General features: G+C 45.1%; 1 protein-coding gene across 1 annotated transcript in view; it reads right to left on the reverse strand.

Annotated features, from left to right (window-relative positions):
* The window catches only part of BBS2 (Bardet-Biedl syndrome 2), an 85,289-nt gene that overhangs the window by 56,592 nt on the left and 6,459 nt on the right, over positions 1-22,238 (reverse strand). Inside the window, exons 2-3 of the mRNA XM_077455068.1 lie at positions 7,670-7,795; positions 2,147-2,374 (exon numbers count right to left, since the gene is read on the reverse strand). Coding sequence (XP_077311194.1) covers positions 2,147-2,374; positions 7,670-7,786 — 345 coding nt within the window. The 5' untranslated portion in view covers positions 7,787-7,795. The remainder of the gene's footprint in view (positions 1-2,146; positions 2,375-7,669; positions 7,796-22,238) is intronic.

Genomic DNA, 22,238 nt, shown 5'->3' on the forward strand with positions numbered 1-22,238 from the left:
TTTTCTGCAACACATACTACCAGTCACAGCACACCCCGACAAAGTGTATAGGGCACATGTGTCAAACGCAAGGCCTACGGGCCAAATCCGGCCCACCAGGACATCTCATGTGGCCCTCACACCTCTCCTGCAGCTACAACAACCCCCTCAACTCCGCCCCCATCTTATCTCAGCAGTCAGTAGCAGAGAGGAGGACAGAACCCCTATACCAGAACCTGCATTTCTCCTTGCAGCCACAGTACCCTCTCGTCTCTGCCTTCCCTGGTCTCAGCATTCAGCAAACTCTGGCAGCTGACTCCAGCCCTCCTCTGGTCCGCCTCAAGACCTTGCACTTTCTGTTTCCCAGCTTCTTCCCAGCAGCAGCACAAGGGGTGCACTGTGATGTAAGGGAGGGTGGGCGACTCTTGACTTCTGATGAAGGGGGGGGGGGGGGGGAGTGGGGTGCTGTGGACATCTAGTCTTACAGATAAAATGTGCCCTTTGAGGGCAATCATAATGCTGATGTGGCCCGTGATGAAATTGAGTTTGACATCCCTGGTATAGGGCTTACTTAACATGCTGTGCAGGAATGAAAAAAACATGGTGCTTGAGCTATAAAGCTCCAGAAATAACTTTTTTTTCACTTTTAATAGAGTGACTGAGGTCTAGAAATTTGTCAGGTTTATATTTCTGTCCACAACAGCAAAGATAAAATTGTATACAATAACATTTAGTCTTGTGTTATTTTCCATCCAAAAGAAAGATGGCACTCACCTGCAGAGAGGGACTTCTCTATTTGACATTTATTCTGACATCTTTAATAGAGGCCTCTCGCTGCGGGTGAGTGAAGTCATTCCTTTGAATGGAGGACAGTACAAAACTAAGTTTAAAACCTAGTACACACGGCACAAATGTCAAACAGCATCGGCCGGTTCAAGAGACACTGTTCGACATTTGGCCCATGTTTTCTGCAGCCAATCTGACAGAAGCCCACCGAACAGCATGGGGCGTGACCCAAAAAGGTCTGCTGATCGCCGCTCTCAACCATTGGCTGAGAGTGCTGACAAAAAGTGTTCTGATGCGTGTCAGAACACAAAAGAACAACAGGGGAGATCGCTGTACTAACATTGGAGAGTTAGTATAGCGGCTCCTCCTGGGTGGTCAGTATTTTTTCATTAAGCCCTGCTGGGTTGAATGAAACAACTACTAGTGTGTACTAGGCTTTATGCACCTGGTTTTATCTTTATTCTGCTTCTCAATTTAAAAGCTGTTTGAACTACTTTGTACAAAAACGGCCCTTCCTTTTGATTACTGAGGTTCTGATTTGTAGGGAGTGCATTCACAAACATATTTTAGATTTCCCCAAGTACTAACCAAGCTGGGATTCAACAACGGAAGCAATGCTTGATAATATAAGCTAGTTAATATCTCACGACCTGCATCGGTGTTAATTTTGTCAAAGAAAATATTTTCGCTGACAAAATTAACAAAATTAAAACTTTTAGTCGGCTAAAACTAAAATGGCATTTTAGTCAAAAGACTATGACTAAAACTAAATTGAAGTTTGACATCACAATTAACACTGACCTGCATAAACAAAAAGCCTTCATAGACACTCAAAAAAAATCAGCAAGGACATTGGCCATCATTGAATTGTCCGTGTCTCGCCCTATACATGAGAAGGTTCTGGCAGCTGCTGATGGAAGATAATAGGACATGCTGCATCTATAAAGAGCTCAAATGGGTACAAAGAAGAGTCCTCCACCTTCTCGCCTTAAATATATTCCTATCTCACTCATTGCATTGTCTTGGTGGGCACAGGGCACAGGGCACAGGGCACAGCTCCACAGCTCTGTTATTAATTACAGTATATGACAACAAAAAAGGAAGAGATAATGGGGTGAATTTACTAAAGGCAAATAGACTGTGCACATTGCAAAGTGCAGTTGCTCCAGAGCTTAGTAAATGAGCAGAAGCTCAGCTCACTTCCATCATCCAATCATGTGCAAGGATTTTTTTTTTTAATTTTCCCTGCATGAGATTGGGTATTCTTTGCAAAGTGAAGTTTTAATCATTTACTAAGCTCTGGAGCAACTGCACTTCCACAGTCTAATCTAAAGTCATCCACCCACACAATTCCGCATTTAGAAGAGTTATTATCGGTCACCTCTTTATAGAATAGGTCCGAGTTGTTGTGCACATCATAGGCCAGGAGGTTGGTTTGTGTTCCTACTATAAGGGAGTCACAGTTTTGATGAGGATCCAGCAATCCAGCAGCCAAGCAGCTGACACTTTGGTTGATGTTTAGTAGAGAAATATCTGTGTCATGAGCGCTCTGAACTAAGCGATTTGAGGAAAGACGCTGATTCCTGGCATGAGGGTTATGTATGAAAACCTGAAAACAGATAATCATCATAAAAATACACACACAAACAAATACAACATACAAACATGCTACTCATGAAAATGACACTTATAAAAAGGGAAACTTCAGATCTATAATTCTAAAGGTAAACTTTAGACCCCAGATGACGTCTACGAGCACGAAACGCGTTGGTACTCCACTGCAGCCGTGTTTTTATTGAAAAGCGCTTGATTTACTGTACACATGTGAGTTCATTACTTTTTATTAAATTTTCTTTTAAAACGGAATTACGCTATTTGGCCCCTATTTCCTTTTACATGTATTCAACTATTTCAATTGGAGTGTATTGTTGGAGATAATCTATTGCCCAGTACACGAATGGAACGGTTATACTTGAAATTTCCCCGGAGAGTTCATTCTTGAGAAATCTACATATAATTACACAAGCCTCTGTGATCCTTCGAATGTATATTCGCTTGGATCCAGTATATCTGGTAAGCCTACACCGTGATTGGTGAAGGGAACGTCACGTGGTGTCTGCATGACCTTTACATATAAAGAAGGTGGACGGTGATTTTTTTTTTTTCATACACGTGGATTGGATTATTACATATAAGAGACTTTGTATCTTTCATTGGACTTTCTTTCACCTGATATCATTTTTCACCTACCTGCAATTTCCACCATACACGTGGTTTTGATTATTATTTATAAGAGACTCTGTATCCCTTTTGGATTTTTTCTATTTCATATTATTATTTTTTATACACGTGTGCATATATTACATATATGAATGTACATTATTCTTCATAAGAATGTTATAATATGTTTTTTTAGCGCTACACTTTTGTATAGAATTTACATGTTACACTTTCAAATATCCTTGTGGTGTGTTAGCAGCTTTTATTAATTTTGGGATAGCGCAGTGTTTGCTATTTTTTGACGTTTTGTAAAGGTAAACTGACCTGAAATATCACAAATTGTAATGCCGCGTACACACGACCAGACTTTTCAACATCAAAAGTCCAACGGAATGATTCCGGCGGACCATTCGATCGTGTGTGGGCTGCAGCGGACTTTTGATTTGCAAAAGTCTGACAGACTTTAGAAATGGAACATGTTTCAAATTTTTCTGCCAGAACTCCGCCGGACCCAGTTCCTACCGAGAAATCCGCTCTTGTGTGTGCTAGTCCCACGGACAAAAACCGATGCGAGGGCAGCTATTGGCTACTTGCTATGAACTTCCTTATTCTAGTCTGGTCGTACGTCATCACATTCGAATCCGTCTGACTTTGGTGTGATTGTGTGTGGCCAAGTCCGTTCATTCGGAAAGTCCGTCAGAACTCCGTCAGAACTCCGTCGAAAGTCTGTCGGACCTAAGTCCGGTCGTGTGTACGCGGCATAAGGGAAAAACGGTGACTTTGTAAATACTGTTTATTACCTACATAAATGTTTGTCAATTTCTGGGGTGGCTTCAAATGCAGCCTGTGACATCACTAAAAGGCCACATATAATATTCCAGGAAGACGTCACGTATGACGAAACATGTAGGGCGGTGCTACGCGCTGATGTCATTACGCCCCACGTGACCCCAGATGTACGGGTATTGTTTGTTTTAAGCTTGCTAGCTATTTCATTTTTTATGTCCTATGCGGCTGTGTCTGCTTTTTTAGCAATAAAGGCTACTGAGTTTTTAACATTACTACACTATGGGAGTGTGTTTTGTTCCTTTGCATTGGTGACTTGTCACGGTGCACTCTACAGACTGGACCCTCTATTCCTAATCAGGATATTGTGGAGGAATTTTTTTTTATGTCCAGAGTGCCCCAGGAGGACGGAGGTTCATCTTTTAGACCTTGCAGAGGGCTAAATCTCCTTGAGCAAACGACTTTGCTCTTTAGGTCCACCGGTACTGGTAGGACCCTTACCGGTCCACCGGTACTGGTAAGAGTCCCCACACATTGAGTGGGACCGTCTTTGTGTCCTTTGACGTGAGGATCTTCCTCCCCTTCTTGTCTTCTTCTCCTTTTTTCTTTGCTGGTGAAGGTGGAAGGACTTTGGACTTTATCACTATATATTTTTGGATGATTATTGTTTTTTTTCCATTTTTTCATTCACAAACTCAATTGCTATTTTTATTATTATTATTGCCGTTATTGATTGATAAAGGTTTTTTTTCATACAGACCTTCACATAGATTTTTACACCCAGAATTGTATTTACAGTTTGTCTATTCAGAGTTTGTTTTTCAATAGTGTATCTTTTCGTGTGTTTTTGTTCATTTGTTCACACAGGATTACTCCCGTTATAAGCGCAACTTATTTTGTACACATTTGCACTATAGAGATATTTGATAGTTTTTGTTGCAGCTATATATATTTGTAAACTCTAGTGTGGTATAACCCCACATTTTTTCAACATTCCATATATGTACAACTACAGAACACTGCCATAGGCTGAACATTTAAAGAGTTAATTCACCTTTATCAAATAACATCCTATGCAGATAAGGGACGCTGTAGATGACAAAACAATGTGCAGCTCTGACTAAAGTTGAATGATTCCCTTGCTATATAGGTGTAGGCCATTTACATACCTCCCGAAGCTTGACTGGAAAACTCCCAGGACGTTGCTAAGTGAGGCCTACACCTAAAGCAAGGGCATTATTGAACTTTAGTCGGAGCTGCACAGTTTGTATTCATCTTCAAACACCTCTTATCTGCATAGGCTTTTTTTGGAAGGCTGAATTAACCTTTTAAGATGACCATAATTAGATCGAAATTTGGCCAGTTCAATAGGGACTGGCCTAATTTTGATCCATGTGTAGCTGCCCAAGCTGAAAAACATTTGTTGATCAGCAGTTGTAGCCACTGATCAGTGTATTCTGACACAGGGAAGTCCAGCTGTCAGAATATAATGTCCCAGAGGGGGAAATTTCTCCAACCACCTCATTTGTGTGGATGGAGGTTTCATAGTTTCATAGTTAGCAAGGTTGAATAAAGACACCAGTCCATCCAGTTCAACCTGAGTGAGTGTCTACAATTGTCCCTATCCCTGTACATTGCACACTCACATCGGTCTCTACCCTCAAGAAGCCCACAATCCAAGGTCCCCATTCTTATACTAGGGCCAATTTCGGACAGAAGCCAATTAACCTACCTGCATGTCTTTGGAGTGTGGGAGGAAACCGGAGTACCCGGAGGAAACCCATGCAGGCACAGGGAGAACATGCAAACTCCAGGCAGGTAGTGTCGTGGTTGGGATTTGAACCAGCGACCCTTCTTACTGCTAGGTGAGAGTGCTAACCACTACACCACTGTGCTGCCCTTAGGTATAGTTTTTTTTCCCCATGTAGTCAACTAGCTAAAAAACAAACGCCATCTACGGCCAGCTTGATTGGAGGAAATGGTCAGAAACGTTGTTAAAGATTTGGTTGGAGTCATGCTGCAGGAGACAGTCAGAGACCAATGACATGTTACTTGAGACTGCTAGAGACCACTAATATTACATCCCCTTTACAAAGATCAACGTTCCTACTACTGACTGCTCTGATCCAGGACCATAGTGCAAACAGTGGAGGGCCACAGAAGGCCCTCAGGGGAGAGGTTGGGCTCCGGGAACATATGTTGGTTTTTCAAGTCCAGGACAAGAAACATTTTAAAGTGTCTGCAGAATGTATTAAGAAATGTTAGCATTCTAACATTTATAAGCATACTCTTTGCTGTGTAAACTTTATAGCGGGGTGCTCAACCTTTTAAAGAGCAAGGGCCACTTAAAGTGTTACTAAACCCAGGACCCTGCATGCGTTATATCTGGTCTCCCACAGTACACAGAACATGGAAATGCAATTATTTTAGTAAATATAAACTGCTAAATAACTTTTCTCATCAGCAGTATAAAGCAGTCTTGTGACTTCTATCAGTGTCCAGCTAAGCAATAGTTAAAGCTTGTAAGAGGAGTTTTATGACTGTCCTACGAGACTGCAAAACTCTGTATGGACAGTGGTTGGTGATTGGCTCTGTGCTGATCACATGTGTCCATGCAAAAACCTCTCCAACAATACACACCAAACTGAGCACGTGCAGCCTGACTCCATAGACACTGTGTTATCAAGAGATTATTAGGGGACAGAGGAAGAAGGGGAGGATCAGAGAATTAATCCCTTAGGTTCCACAGTGAGTATAACAAGCATGCTTTACTGCATTTACAGACTGATTTTACTGTAGTGGGTTTGGTAACAATTTAAATGATTTGGTAAATGGTCGCGGGCCACAATGAACTATGAGTTCTTAATTCCCCCCCAAACTGCAAATGTAATCAAACCCTTACTCTCCCAAGCCCCCTATAAAGCTGCTATGCACTAATGCGCTGCGGTTTACCTACACCACTGGAGCAGCGCAGCGCACAAGCAGCATTCCTGCAGGTTAGCTGCGCTTTGCCATAGATTATATATTGCGGGTGAGGTGCACTTTATGAAAGCGTGCCGCAGCTGGGGATCAGTGTGAAAGCAGCCTAATAATACTTTTTTATTAGTGCTATATGCCTATTGCAAAAGCACAGTGTATGTGATGTTTAACCGATTAGGGACCAGCCGCCGCAGTTGTATTGTGGCAATGTGGCTGGTTCCCACAAATCGCCGGCATTTTATGACGGGTCATACACAGCGATATGTGGGCACGTGCCCACTGGCCAGCGGGGGAACTGAGGTCTGAAATGTCAGGGCTCAGCAGCCATGATAAACCGTGATCAGTTTACAGAGGGGAGGGTAGCAGAAGGCAGGATCAGCCAGGTATTTTATATGATACAAAAGGGACAAATTACACAGCACAAGCACTGTGCTGTTCATACCTTAAAGGAACAAGATCCATTTTATTTTTTTTGGGTAACAAACGCTTTCAGCTGTAGGTAGCTCTTGTTAGCCCCACCCAGCTTGACAAAACTTAACTGAAAAAAATCAAGCCAAGTGGAAAATTGTTGGCCAAACGGTGACTGCAACCTATTTGCTGGATGGAATCTCCCCTGCTGGCTATCCTATCAAATGTAGTCACTGTGCAGGCATTCATACAGCCATGGGTGATATGGTTATCTAAATAAATATGATAGCCAGCAGAGGAGATTCCTCCACCCATGCGGTTTAACATGTATGGAGGAATTTATAATTCTCTCTCCTTTAACCAGCAGGGCTGATCAAGAGAAATCTAAAATGTATATGTTTAGCTTTACTTGAGGATACGCAGTCATATATCAAACCCCAACTGCGGGTGAGTCTCCCTTTCCTTTTTTTTATGCCGAATCTGGATTTGTTTCTTAAACCTGAACACATACCTTTCCAGCCTGTGTAGCTGCAGTCAGACATGGGTGAACGCCATCATATTTTCCCACTGCCACCATTCGAGGATTGATTTTGTGGTTTAATTTTAGGGTAAATATTGGAACAAGCATGATGAATCCCTGCAAACACACAAACAACAAAAATCACAATGGGAAAAAACTATTAAAAACTTGGCCTGCGGAAGGTTTTACTTCAAGACCAGACCATTTTTTGCTGTTCAACACTTGGCAATTGCAATGACATTTCTATCAAGTTTTAACCACTTCAGCCCCAAAAGGATTTACCCCCTTCCTGACTAGAGCCCTATTTGCAATTCGGCCCTGCGTCGTTTTGACTGACAATTGCGCGGTTGTGCGACGTGGCTGCCAAACAAAATTGGTGTCCTTTTTTTCCCACAAATAGAGCGTTCTTTTGGTGGTATTTGATCACCTCTGCGGTTTTTATTTTTTGTGCTATAAACAAAAAAATAGTGACAATTTTGAAAAAAAAAAACGCATTTTTTTTACTTTTTGCTATAATAAATATCCCCCAAAAATATATAAAAAAAAAATGTCCTCAGTTTAGGCTGATACCTATTCTTCTACATATTTTCTTCTACATATTTTTGGTAAAAAAAAAAAAAACGCAATAAACGTTTATTGATTGGTTTGCGTAAAAGTTATAGAGTCTACAAAATAGGGGATAGTTTTATGGCATTTTTATTAACTACTTTTTTTTTTTAATAGTAATAACGGCAATCAGCGATTTTTATCGTGACTGCGACATTATGGTGGACACATCAGACAATTTTGAAACATTTTTTTGACCACTGGCATTAATACAGCGATCAATGCTATAAAACTGCATTTATTACTATAAAAATCTCACTGCCTGTGAAGGGGTTAACCACTAGGGGGTGGGGAGGGGTTAAGTGTGTTCTAGGGGAGTGTGTCTAACTGTCTGGGGGATGGGCTTGTGTGACGTGGACACTGATCGCTACTCCCGATGACAGGGAGCACACGATCAGTGTCCTGTCATTAGGCAGAACGGAGAGATGCCGTTTACATTGGCATCTCCCCGTTCTTGAGCTCCGTGACACGATCGCGGGTATTCCCACAGAAATCGAGTCCGCCGGTCCCACGGGCACGGTCACAGAGCTTGCGGCAAGCGCATTCCAGAGCACAGCGGGAAATTCAACGTAACGTACGGGTACGTTACTTTGCCCAGCCGTGTCATTCTGCCGACGTATATATGCCGTCAGTGGTCGACAAGTGGTTAAACACAAATATAGCTTTCTCTTGGTGGTATTTATTCTCTACTGGGTTTTTTATTCTTTGCAATGTAAAGTGTAATATTTTCTAATTTCTGTTATAAAACAGAATAAAAAAAAATAAATGTCTTCATAAACTTAGGCCAAAATGCAGTCTGCTACATGTCGGTTGTAAAAAAAAAAGTCCAAGTGTATATTAATTGGATTGGGCAAAAATTATAGCGTCTACAAGCAATGATATATATACACTGGAATTTATACAGTTATAGACCCTATACTGTAATGGCAGTGATCAGGGAATTATAGTGGGATTGTGATGGGGTGGCGGACAATCCGGCACTAGCAGACACTGGCTGGAAGCCTCACTATCTGACATCGCTAGTGACACTAATACAGTGATCAATGATAATACTGTACACTGACACTATACTAATGACACTGGCTGGGAAGTGGTTAACATCTAGGGGCAATCAAGGAATAAATATGCGCTTTGCAGGGAAAAGAAACATCCAGATCACTAATCAGTGTGCAGAGCCCTAAGTGTCCAGTGTCGCATTGGATTAGAAAATGGAAAAAAAAAAAAAAAAAAAGCAGCACACCGAAGAAGTCATCCCTCTGCTCACTCTGCTACCTCCTCCTGACATTTAGACTCCTTCACACTGGGACGCTTTTCAGGTCTGTAAAGCTCCTGAAAAATCACCTCTCAAGTCATCCCAGTGGGACAGCCAGAGTGTATACACCGCTCCTCCACCGCCCCTGCCCATTGAAATTAATGGGCAGCGCTGCTGAAGCGCCTACAAAGCGCTTTGGCAGCGCTGCAAAGCGGGCGCTATTAACCCTTTATTCGACCGCGAGCGGGGGTTAAAACTGCCCTGCTATCGGCCGAAAAGCACCGATATAACAACAGCGGTAAAGCAGCGCTAAAACTACCGATAACGATAACTACCCTTTACCGATAACGTTGGCACCGTCCCAATGTGAAAGGAGTCTTAGACCCCTTTCACACTGAAGCCACTTTTCAGACATTTTAGCGCTAAAAATAGCACCTGGAAAGTGCATCTCGAGCCCCCCCCCCAGTGTGAAAGCCTTCACACTAATTTCACACTGTGGCGGTGCGCTTGCAGGACAGGAAAAAAAAAGTCCTGCAAGCAGCATCTTTGGGGCGGTGGGGGAGCGGTGTATACACCACTCACAAAACACCCTTCCCATTGAAATGAACGGGCAGCGCTGCAAAGCGTTTTGGTAGCGCCGCAACTCGGGACATTTTTAACCCTTTGCTCGGCCGCCAGCGGGGGTTAAAAGCACCCCGCTAGCGGCCAAAAACCGCTGCTAAAACTAGCGAAGCTTTACCGCTGGCGTGGCCCCAGTGTGAAAGGGATCTTATTGTATTTTTAATGAATACATACTGGCATGAATTGGTGTTTATAAATATTCCTGGAGTTCTACTTTGAATAGCTTACAAGTAATATGATAAAATAAAAATAAAAATCACGTCTTTGAATAATAAACAGGAACACACAAGGACAGCCATTGTGTTACCTAAAGCAATATTCATAAAAAACGAGCAAGTCTTTTTTGCACACTGCACTGTTATTGAATAAGCTTAATGATAAGACAAGACAAAAGGTTTCTTGTACAGAAGACCCCGATTTGCTGTAATATAATATTCTCTATGCAATCAACATCTTAATATTCATCTCTACCTGGCTCATTTTACATTTCTTTTGTGTATCCATATTAATCAGAGACTTGCTCACACACATAACTTTATCTGCACAATGCGCACATTCACTAAGGCTTGGTTCACACCTATGTGTTTTTTGGTGCTTGTTGCCATAAAAAAGCCCTACAGCTCATTCAACATGGTTTCCTATGGGACACATTCACATATATGCTTTGTTTTAGCCGATGCGTTTTTGGAAAGGGGAAGCTCTGCTGATTTTATCATCCAATCATGTGCAGGCTAAAATGCTGTTTTTTATTTTCCTTGCATGTCCCCCTCGGATCTACGGCGACTTTACTTCCAAGTGCAATTGGAGTGCAAAGTGGATTTGCCTTTAGTAAATAACCCCCATTGATTCCTAAATGATGTCCAATGAATTTCATAATAGAGGGACACCAAGTCAGCAACTCGCGAGTCACAATTCCACGATTTCCACATCTTTGTTGTGCACAACAGTGATCTACTGAGTCCCATCCTCCCACCAGGCATAAGGATTAGCTTGTAAGGCGATAAAACCACTAAGTCCAATAACAATACAGCTCCCTGTACAAGTCAGTAAATCACGGACACAAGGCCAGGGAGAATATGGCGGTGAGGGTGTAAACATAAGGCAGCAATCATGATAAATGTAAACTGGCCTAAAGAATGGAGAGGGCTGATAATATAGTATGTTTTGTACAGAATGAATGCATAGGGGGTTATTTACGAAAGGCAAATCCACTTTGCACTGCAAGTGCACTTGGAAGTGCAGTCGCTGTAGATCCGGTGGGTAGATCTGAAATTAGTGGAAGCTCTGCTGATTTTATCATCCAATCATGTGCAAACTAAAATGCAGTTTTTTTATTTTCCTTGCATGTCCCCCTCGGATCTACAGTGACTTTACTTTCAAGTGCACTTGCAGTGCAAAGTGGATTTTCCTTTAGTAAATAACCCCCATAGCGTATTAGAAAGGAATGTAATAGAAACCATTCCTGGGAAAAGTGGCCCCTGTTCCCTCCAATGCCAGCCACAGGACCCGGGCATCTGGTCACAGATAAAGGGAAGGTTAATTCAGTCTGAATGTTGATTCTCCTGTTCAACTGAGGTTACAAGGACTAGGTCTTTAAGTATATGAGCAGCACCTGCGGCAGTATTTTCCCCACCATGAGTATTACAGCCCTTCTGTTATTCTTTACTCATCCACTTGACAAAAACTGTAAAGCACAGATCCAACATACAAAGTATTTGAAAAATGTATCTTAATGACCAACCTGGGGCAAAAAAAAGAAAAAATTCTCGTGCCCACATTACATGGGTTAACTGCTCGTTTTGTCTAGGGGTCAACACAGAGCCTATACTCTCCGGATTCTTTGATCCTCCAGAAAACCACACTCCCCCATGTTCCGGCGGTGGTCTTCAAATCCAGAGCCGGTCTATGGGTGTGATTATGTCAGGAACAGTTCACCGCACAAGACCACTAGTCCATAGGGGAAATGGTGCAGGTCGCAGGGACGGGTCTTGAGCTGGGAGGATCAGAGGATTAGGTGAGTATTTCTGGGCTCTCCAATCCCTTAGAGAAAAATGAGCAGTTAACCAATGTAGTGTGGGCACGGTCCACTGAATGCGAAGTTCAGCTTTACTGCATTAAAAAAAAAAAAAAAACTTCTGTGTGCAGCGCCACCCCTTCCCCCGCACCCCCCCCCCCCCCAACTTAACCAAGCCCAATTTCGATCCAGAGCTGTGTGTGCGCATGAGAGCAGCAGCTCTCTCCCTTTTCACAGGACAGATTGATAACAGTGGGAGCCATTGGCTTCTGCTGCTGTCGATCAAATCCTGCGACAAGGTAGTGGGGGCAGGACCGAGTCACATCGCCTGTGTCTATAGACACAGACAGCGTGGCTTGGAATCAAGCCCACAGGTGTGCCACCACAGGAAGCGGCTTCCTATGGTGGCACACCATAAAGAGGAGGGGCCTGGAGCACTGACGGGGAACCCCAGAGAAGCAGGTAAGTATATTAATAGGTTTACAATCACTTTAATATACAATATAATATGCCAAATGCATGGGGGAAAGCAGAGGGATAACCTCATTGTTATTCTGCTGCTCCTTCCTCGTCTAGGCTGGAGTTGGTCCTGGTCCAGCGGTTTTGGTCAGCTGCAGGATGGTCCTGGCTCTACTCTCTGCCAGGGATGTCTGATTAACAAGACTGCCTCAATTACTCATATTTTGACTGGACAGACAGCTCCCATACATGTATTTTAAGGCTTCATGCACACTGAAGCTCAAAAAGCTTTTTCGCGTTAGCGTTTATGGGCGTTTTCAATAAAAATATACAGAGGACTCCAAAAATCCCACAGTGCATTCCAAACTCCCACAATGCATTGAAAAAATAGAAAGCCGAACACTAATTAACCGTGTTTATGAGCGTTTATGAACGTTTATCGGCGTTTTCAGTTTTTTTGGCGGTGAAAAACGGCACTTTGAACGCGAATTTCTGGCGTTCAGAAAAAAACCCATAAACTCCACTGCTCATTAAAGCTAAAAAATGTCCATGTGTGCATTATTATTATTATTATTATTCAGGATTTATATAGCGCCAACAGTTTGCGCAGCGCTTTACAATATGAGGGCAGACAGTACACTTACAATACGAATCGATACAGGAGGGATCAGAGGGCCCTGCTCGTTAGAGCTTACAATCTAGAAGGGAGGGTCAAGTTGAAACAAAAGGTTTTAACTGTGGGGGATGAGCTGATGGAGAAAATGAAGATACAGTTAGGTGGGGGTAGGGTAGGCTTCTCTGAAGAGAAGTGTTTTCAGGGATCGTCTAAAAGCTAATAAAGTAGGAGATAAGCGGACAGATTGGGGTAGGGCATTCCATAGGATTGGGGAGGCTTTGGAAAAGTCCTGGAGGCGAGTATGGGAGGAGGTGATGAGGGAGCTAGAGAGCAGGAGGTCTTGAGAGGAACGAAGAGGACGAGTAGGTTGGTATTTAGAGACTAAGCCAGTGATGTAGCTGGGGGCAGAGTTGTGGATGGCTTTGTATGTAATTGTTAGTATTTTGAATTTAATTCTTTGGCTGAGCGGGAGCCAGTGGAGGGATTGACAGAGAGGGGTAGCAGACACCGAGCGATTGGTAAGGTGGATGAGTCTGGCAGCGGCATTCATAATGGATTGAAGAGGTGCTAGACTATGTAGAGGTAAGCCAGTGAGGAGGGAGTTGCAGTAGTCAAGGCGAGAGATGACCAGCGAGTGAATTAAGAGCTTTGCTGTCTCATTGGTTAGAAAGGGGCGTATTTTGGAGATGTTGCGGAGGTTGAGGCGGCAAGATTTGGACAGTGATTGGATGTGTTGCTTGAAGGAGAGTTCAGAGTCCAAGACTACACCTAGAATCTTGGCATGAGGGGATGGGCTTATGGTTGTGCCATCAATTTTGACAGTGAGATCAGGGGAAGGGGCATATGGGGGAGGAAAAATTATAAGTTCGGTTTTGGATAGATTGATTTTGAGGAAGTGGTGTGACATCCAGACTGATATTTCTGATAGTAAATTAGTGATACGTGAGGAGACAGAGGGAGTGAGCTGAGGGGTAGAGAGATAGATTTGGGTGTCGTCAGCATAGAGGTGGTATTGGAAGCCATGGGAGGCTATCAGTTGACCCAGAGAGGAGGTATAGATTGAAAATAGGAGTGGTCCAAGGACAGAACCTTGGGGGACCCCAACAGAGAAAGGAAGAGGAGAGGAGGAAGTAGAGTTGTAAGAAACGCTAAAGGTGCGGTTGGATAAGTAGGAAGAGAACCATTGTAGAGTACGGTCACAGAGACCAAAGGTGTGGAGTTTTTTGAGAAGGAGGGGGTGGTCAACTGTATCAAAGGCAGCAGAGAGGTCCAGGAGGAGGAGTACAGAATAATGTCGATTGGTTTTGGCCGTTAGTAGATCGTTTGTTAGTTTTAGGAGAGCAGTTTCTGTGGAGTGTTGGGGACGAAATCCAGACTGAAGGGGATCAAGAAGGCCATTATCAGCGAGGTGGTCACTCAGTCGGTTGTAGACCAGACGTTCGAGTAGTTTGGATAAAAAGGGGAGCAAGGAGATGGGGCGTAGGTTGTTAAGATTGGATGGGTCCAGTGAGGGTTTTTTAAGTATGGGTTTGACAAGTGCATGTTTTAGAGAGTTGGGGAAGATGCCAGAAGAGAGTGAGAGATTGAAGATGTGAGTTAGAGAGTGTAGCATAGAGTCAGAGGGTGAATGTAGCATTTGCGAGGGAACAGGATCCAGAGGGCAGGTGGTAAGGTGGACATTACCAAGTAGTTTAGCAACTTCGTCTATAGTGGTGGGGTTGAAAGAGGGAAGTAATGATTGTGACTGTGGGCATGAAGTGTAAAGCGTGGGGGGTATTAGAACAGTAGAGATCTCTGCGCGAATTGTATCAATCTTCTGTTTGAAGTGATTAGCAATCTCCTGGGCAGTGAGTGAGTTGGTGGGTGGAGGTGGTGGAGGACGAAGTAGAGAGTTGAAAGTAGAGAAGAGTTGACGGGGGCGGGATGATAGGTTGCTGATGAGAGTGATAAAATAGTTCTGCTTGGCAGAGAGGAGGCTAGAATTGTAGTTTTGGAGGGCAGATTTATATTGGTTGAAATCTCTCTGAGACTTGGTCTTGCGCCACAGGCGCTCATGAGCACGACTACGTTTTTTCAAACTTCTAGTGACATCTGTTTGCCAAGGTTGAAGGGGTCGGGGCTTGATCCTGTGTGTGGTGAGGGGGGCCAGAGAGTCCAGAGAGGCCAGAAGTGAAGTGTTGTAGACAGAAGTGGCTAGGTTGGTGCAGGATAGGGGTGAGATTTTGTCGTGGAGGTTGTCAAGAGCAGAGTAGAGAAGGGAAGGCTTGAGATGACGTAGGTTTCTGCGGGTAACTTTAATGCGGTTGGAGGGAGAGGAGGTGAAGGAGAGGGAGAGAGTGAAACTAATAAGGTGGTGATCAGAGAGAGGGAATGGATAGTTAGAGAGGTTGCATGGAGTGCAAAGGTGAGAGAAAACGAGGTCAAGGATATTGCCCCCGGAGTGAGTAGGATCATGTATCCACTGTTTCAGGTCAAAGGAGGAGGTTAGGCTGAGAAGTTTGGAAGGAGCAGAGGTGTTAGTATTAATAGGGATGTTGAAGTCCCCGAGAATGATTGTGGGGATTTCAGAAGAAAGAAAGTAGGGTAGCCAGGCAGAGAAGTCATCAAGAAAAGTTGATACTGGTCCAGGGGGCCTGTAGATCACGGCTATTATTAAAGAAATTGGAGTGAAGAGACGAATGCAGTGTGCTTCGAAAGAGGAGAGTGACAGAGAAGGAGGTGGCTGAAGTACCTGGAAGGTGCTATGTGGGGCTAGAAGGATTCCAACACCTCCTCCCTTATGTCCATTGGATCTGGGGGAGTGAGTCCAAAGAAGCCCACCATGGGATAGGGCCGCAGAAGATGCAGTGTCTGATTCGTGGAGCCAGGTTTCGGTGACGGCGAGTAGGTTAAATGAGTTGGTGATAAAGATGTCATGGAGAGAGGTGAGTTTGTTGCAGACAGAGCGGGAGTTCCAAAGAGCACAAGAGAAAGGGAGTCTGGACTTGGGAAGAATAGAAATCGGAATTAAATTGTGTTGATTGCGGCTGCTGCCAGAGGGTGCAGGGTGATGGGTACAGTTTAATGATGGAGGTCCAGGGTTTGGGGATATATCTCCAGAAGTCAGGAGAAGCAGGAGGGTGAGGGAGGCAATATGGGAGTGTGATTTATATGAAGGGACATGCCCCAGGGTCTTGGAGACTTTTAGTGTGTGTGGATTTAGAATTAGCAGGAGTTGGTGGGTGCAGTAATAAGGAGAGGACAGGAGTGAGGGTGATATATATATGCTGTGGGGGGGAGAAGTGGGGTGGAGTTGAGATAATTTTAGTAGAGAGGACAGAGCTGTCAGAAGGAGTGGTAGAGAATGCATGTTATAAGGAGAAAGTGCTAAAGGGTTAAACAAGGTCACCTGGTGTCTATGCAGCGTTGTTCAAAGTATTTTCTTGTGTACCTTTGCTTTGTGCATTCGCTGAAGTGCAGAGTCAGAAGTGCTTCCACTTATTGAAATCCCCCACTTGGCGAAAGACCCCCAGCATTAGCTTCCCCCAAAGTGAAGGTTAGCTTTATACTGATAGGGGTGGGGTGTGGGTGGATTTCAATTATCAATCAGGAGGCAATAAAGCTTGGATGGTTAACAGGGCTAAATTCTAACTTCAGAAACAGGCTAGAAAGAGGGCACTAAAGTTAGAGGGGCCATAATTTTGGGTAAGACAAGGCAGATAATAAAGCATTGTGATTTGGACAGGGATACAGACTGTTGAGCAAAGAAAACATACCAGCATTTTTAAAGACAAACATGAAAGCAGATAGCAGTGTTTCAGTTTTTGGGTGGAGATGGTTCAGTTAGCACATACCAGCATTGGACACATAGGCTAACATAGAGCGGAGTTTATGGGCTTTTAAAAAAAAAAACGCCCAAACTCCAATAAACTGCAGTTTATGAGCTCCAGTGTGCACGGAGCCTTAGGCCGCGTACACACGGGCGGACTGTTCGCCCAACTTAGTCCGCTGAAGAGTGTTTCAGCGGACAATCCGCTCGTGTGTGGGCTTCAGCGGACTGTTTCAGCGGACAGTCTGACGAACAAAGTCTTACGGAATTTCCGTAAGACAGTCCGTCCAAACTTGGTTTCAGTGGACAGTCCGCTCGTGTGTAGGCTAGTTCGACAGACTAAGTTTGGCGCATGCTCAGAAAGGATTTACACGGCGGAAGGTTGCATTGCAGTGTATTGGACGTCGAATTTCTCGTCCTGTCGTACGTGCCGTTCACGTCATCGCGCAAGCTTTCAGCGGACTGTCTGCTCATCGTGTGTGGTCAAGTCCGTTCATGCAAATTTTGAACGGACTGTCTGTCGGATTGTCTGACAAACTAAGTTGGGCGAACAGTCCGCCCGTGTGTACGCGGCCTTAGAGCCGGTTCACACAGGGGCGACTCAGATCCGACTTCAGGTCGCCCCTAGTCGCCTCAGGTCGGACGACATGTAAAAATCAATGTGAATGAAAGCCGTCTTAATGCACACTACTGAAGTCACTCCGACTTCAGAAAAGGTTCCTGTACTACTTCTATCCAACTTGTAGGCGACTGGTACCCATTGATTCCAAGTCGGATCTCCGTCTATACAGAGGCGACTGTCACAGAATTATCAGCTCTCAAGGGGGAACTCACGCCAATTTTTCTTCATAAATTTGGTGTGGGTTCCCCCTCCGCATACTAGGCCCTTAGGTATTGTATGGATTTTAAGGGGAACCCCCTACGCCGAAAAAAATGGCATAGGGGTCCCCCCAGATCCATACCAGACCCTTATCCAAGCACACTACCCGGCCGGCCAGGAAAGGGGGTAGGGACAAGCGAGCACCCTCCCCCCCCCCTGAGCCATACCAGGCCGCGTGCCCTCAACTAGGGGGGGTGCCTTGGGGAAGGGAGGGCCGCGCGGCCCCCCCACCCCAAAGCACCTTGCCCCCATGTTGATGAGGACAAGGGCCTCTTCCCGACAACCCTGGCCGTTGGTTGTCGGGGTCTGCAGGCGAGGGGCTTATCGGAATCCGGGAGCCCCCTTTAATGTCACAGTCCCAGCATCCTCTGGGTCTGTGACATCATAATGGGTGGGGACATCATCCGGGATGTCCCTATATAAGTCGCCGCGCGCTGCGTCCCTGTCATTGTGAGCAGAGACAGCGACGAGGCAACATCTCCTGAAGAGAAGAGAAGAAAAGAAGAAGAACAGAAGACGGCGACAGCGGCAGCGGCGAAAGAAGACCGGGTCACCGCTTGTAAAAGAGCTAGAAGAAGGCGCGGTGGCCCGGCAAGAAGAACTGAAGAGGGGGACAAGACCCCCCGAAGAGGGGGACAAGACCCCCGAAGTCGGACGAAGAGGGCGGCGGCAAAGAAGAAAGCCGGGCTCCTCCGCTAGTGAAAGAGCTAGCAAAAGAGCAGAAGATAGAGGAGTCTGGCGAGAAGACCCCCGGAGCTGTGCAATAAACGATTTTAACCCTTGTGTGTTGTGTTTTTTTTTGTACATTTTTTTCACAGGTGAATGGGTAGGGGTACATTGTACCCCATACTCATTCACATAGGGTGGGGGGCCAGGATCTGGGGGCCCCCTTATTAAAGGGGGCTCCCGGATTACGATAAGCCCCCCGCCCGCAGACCCCGACAACCAACGGCCAGGGCTGTCGGGAAGAGGCCCTTGTCCTCATCAACATGGGGACAAGGTGCTTTGGGGTGAGGGGGGGTGCGCGGCCTGGTACGGCTCGGGGGGGGGGCACTCGCTCGTCCCCACCCCCTTTCCTGGCCGGCCGGGTAGTGTGCTCGGATAAGGGTCTGGTATGGATCTGGGGGGACCCCACGCCATTTTGTAGGCGTAGGGGGTTCCCCTTAAAATCCATACCAGACCTAAGGGCCTGGTATGCTCTCGGAGGGGGAACTCATGCAGTTTTTTTTTTTTTATTTGGCATGGAGTTCCCCCTTCAGAGCTCATTCTCTGATTGGCCATGGCAAAAGTCGCCTGGCCTGGGGCGACTTAAAATCGTGTTGTAAGTCGCCCCAAGTCGTGTTCAAGTCATGTCCAAGTTGCCTCCAAAAGTCGTGTTGAAAGTCGTGTTGCCCCTGTGTGAACCGACCCTAAAGGTTTTGTAGCCGTTTACCCTAAGTTCCACTTTATTTTACGAATTAATTTTACTAATGTCTATGATAGCTCACATTACCCAACCATTAAAAGGTTCCGGATGGGTGCTAAATTTATTAAATAGAGTGCAATATAGTGCATACAGTAAAGTTGCATTTGTCATAGTCAGCAACCCAGCACTCTTGTATTTTGGCACAAGATTTGTACCTAGGTAATTAAATGTTAGGGTTTAGGATAGGGAAGTGGGTCAAAGGCTAGAGAATTAAGGTTAAGTTAAAGTGGTTGTAAACCCTTACATATACCCAGTGATGTGACTGAGCTCAGGTAATACACGGAGATGAAACAAATCCTCCAAAATAAGTTGTACCTGTTTATCTGTTTTCTCTTCTACATTCGTTCAAAGGACAGAATTTATAAAGCTTGTCTGAGCTTTCAGGAAATGGGGGGGGGGGGCACAGAGCTGAAGTTACAGAGAGCTAATTGAAGGGAAGGGACATACCCCAATTCACACAGGAACAGAGCTGAGGTGGTGAATCACAAGCTGTGTGCTGGAGCTCTTGTCCGTCTCCTTTTTTCTCTTGTGGTCAGGAAAATTTGTGGGAAGTGACTAATGCTTATAGCAAAATGAACAAAGTAACAGACAGAAATTACACTTAGTGCTCTTAATTGAGACAAGTACACACTATAGAGGGATATGCTTTGTTCATATTTCATGTATGAGGTTTACAACCACTAAGTGTTAGAGTTCAGGTTGGGGTAAGGTCCTGTAGTAAGTGTATAGCTTAAAGTGGTTGTTGACCCACTTTCACAAGTTCACATTATCCGCTCTGTCTCTTAATGTAGTGCCCCCCTGTCTCTGTGTTTTATTTAAAAAAATGCCTCCTTTCACGGCGGCACCCGACGCTCATGTGAACGGCGGTCCCTCTCCTCTGCTCGGCTGACAAATGTAGTGGGCGGGGCGGCTGAGATTCCCCCTGCTGATGACAGTGGGATGCCAGGAAGAGCGGAGAGAGAGAGATGGCCGCTCATGTGATCTCCGGGAGATACCGAGAGATATGGTAAAGGAGGCTTTAATGATCACTGATGTGTCATGGATGAGCATGAATGTGGATGGATGAGCCAGGGATGGAGCATGGATGAGCATGAATGTGGATGGATGAGCTGGGCATTGAGCATGGAGGAGCATGAATGAGGATGGATGAGTTGGACATGGAGCATGGAGGAACATGAATGCGGATGGATGAGCTGGGCATGGAGCATGAATGTGCATGGGTGAGCCAGGGATGGAGCATGGATGAACATGAATGTGGAAGGATGAGCCAGGGATGGAGCATGAATGAGGATGGATGAGCCAGGGATGGAGCATGGATGAGCCAGGGATGGATGAGCCGGGGATGGAGCATGGCTGAGCATGAATGTGGATGGATGAGCACAGATCAGCGCTGTGGGCACTTCAGATCCAGCCCACAGTGCTGTTGCACTGGCTCCATCCCCTTCTCACACGCTGTACCGATCAGGTGCAAATTTTCCCTAGGTTCACACCTCAACCAGACCCAAAAATGCAATAGACCCTTTTCAAAACCGCACCACGGCCGTCCCGCACATGGATGATCCAGCCCCATTGAAAGCCGGGCACATTCACGTTTTATGCGAATTGGATGCGGCTAAAAAATGCATCCAATTTGCATATGCGAACCCTGCCTAAGTGTTTCATCTATGTATGGAAAGAAATGTATGAATGGAGGACGGGCAGATGATTGAATGGTTCAAAGTATTCTTAGGATAGAAAACTGGTATAATGGCACAACAATAAAATATAAGGATTCTGTAATGTAAACAAGAACAGGACATTAATCACTTACTTAAAGTGGAGTTCCACCCAAAAGTGTAACTTTCGCTTTAAGTACTTGTGACCCCCTGACATGCCACATTGGGGGGGGGGGGCTACCTAGTTTTCACAGGTACCCAGCTCCCACTTCCTCTCCTGGCGCCGAGCAGACGTTCACCTCTTTCCCTGCAATCTTCTGGGACACATCACAGGTCCCAGAAGGTTGCCCAGCTATTCATAACGCACATGTGCAATACGTGCCTGGCTGTGAAGCCACAGTCGGGTGCCAACACTTGCAGTGCCGGACTGCATCTTGCAATGCCGGGCTTCATCGCTGGACCGTGGGACAGGTGAGTGTCTGTTTATTAAAAGTCAGCAGCTACAGCTTTTGTAGATGCTGACTTTTAAATGGGTGGAACTCTTCTTTAATACCCCTTCATGCTTTTACTTGGAAGTTCCCATTAAAGTGGTTGTACACCTTGTACAACAACTTTTACCGTCAGTTAAGCCTATATTAAGGCTTACCTGTAGGTGCTTAAAATATCTCCTAAATCTCCACAGTTTAGGGGATATTTACTAAAAAGCTGAGCGCCAATGACTACGGCGCATCGTGCCCTTTCTAATGGGGTCATGCCATGACTGGCAGCTGCCACGTGCATGTGCAGGAGTGACATCACGTGACTCCGGCCAGTCACAGAGCCGGAGCTCGTGGCCCCTGAAGAAAGAGGAGTGAAGATGGACACTCCCTGCTAGTGGGGCAACGGAGACATTGCGGGCTTCGGTGTCAGGTAACTGACATATAATGGGCTACTATGCAATGCATAGAAGACAATTATGCTTTATCTTTGCAGGGAAATAAAGAGGAAGTAAAACCCATCAGGATTTACTTCCTCCAAGTGCTAATGCAGCCAAAATTTCCAGTTAGACCTCATTTACACAGAGTGCACTACAGTATACACCCTTGCGAGGGCAGTGTTTATGCACACGAGGATGCACAGGTGTTCCATGCATGCCATTGCAGGCAGTCCCACTTATGTCAATTGAGAGGCAGTGTGTGTTCCAA

The sequence above is a fragment of the Lithobates pipiens genome, unplaced genomic scaffold, assembly GCF_037356315.1.
Source record: "Lithobates pipiens isolate NorthernLeopardFrog02 unplaced genomic scaffold, aLitPip1_a1.2 Scaffold_10, whole genome shotgun sequence".
NCBI classification, from domain to species: Eukaryota; Metazoa; Chordata; class Amphibia; order Anura; family Ranidae; genus Lithobates; species Lithobates pipiens.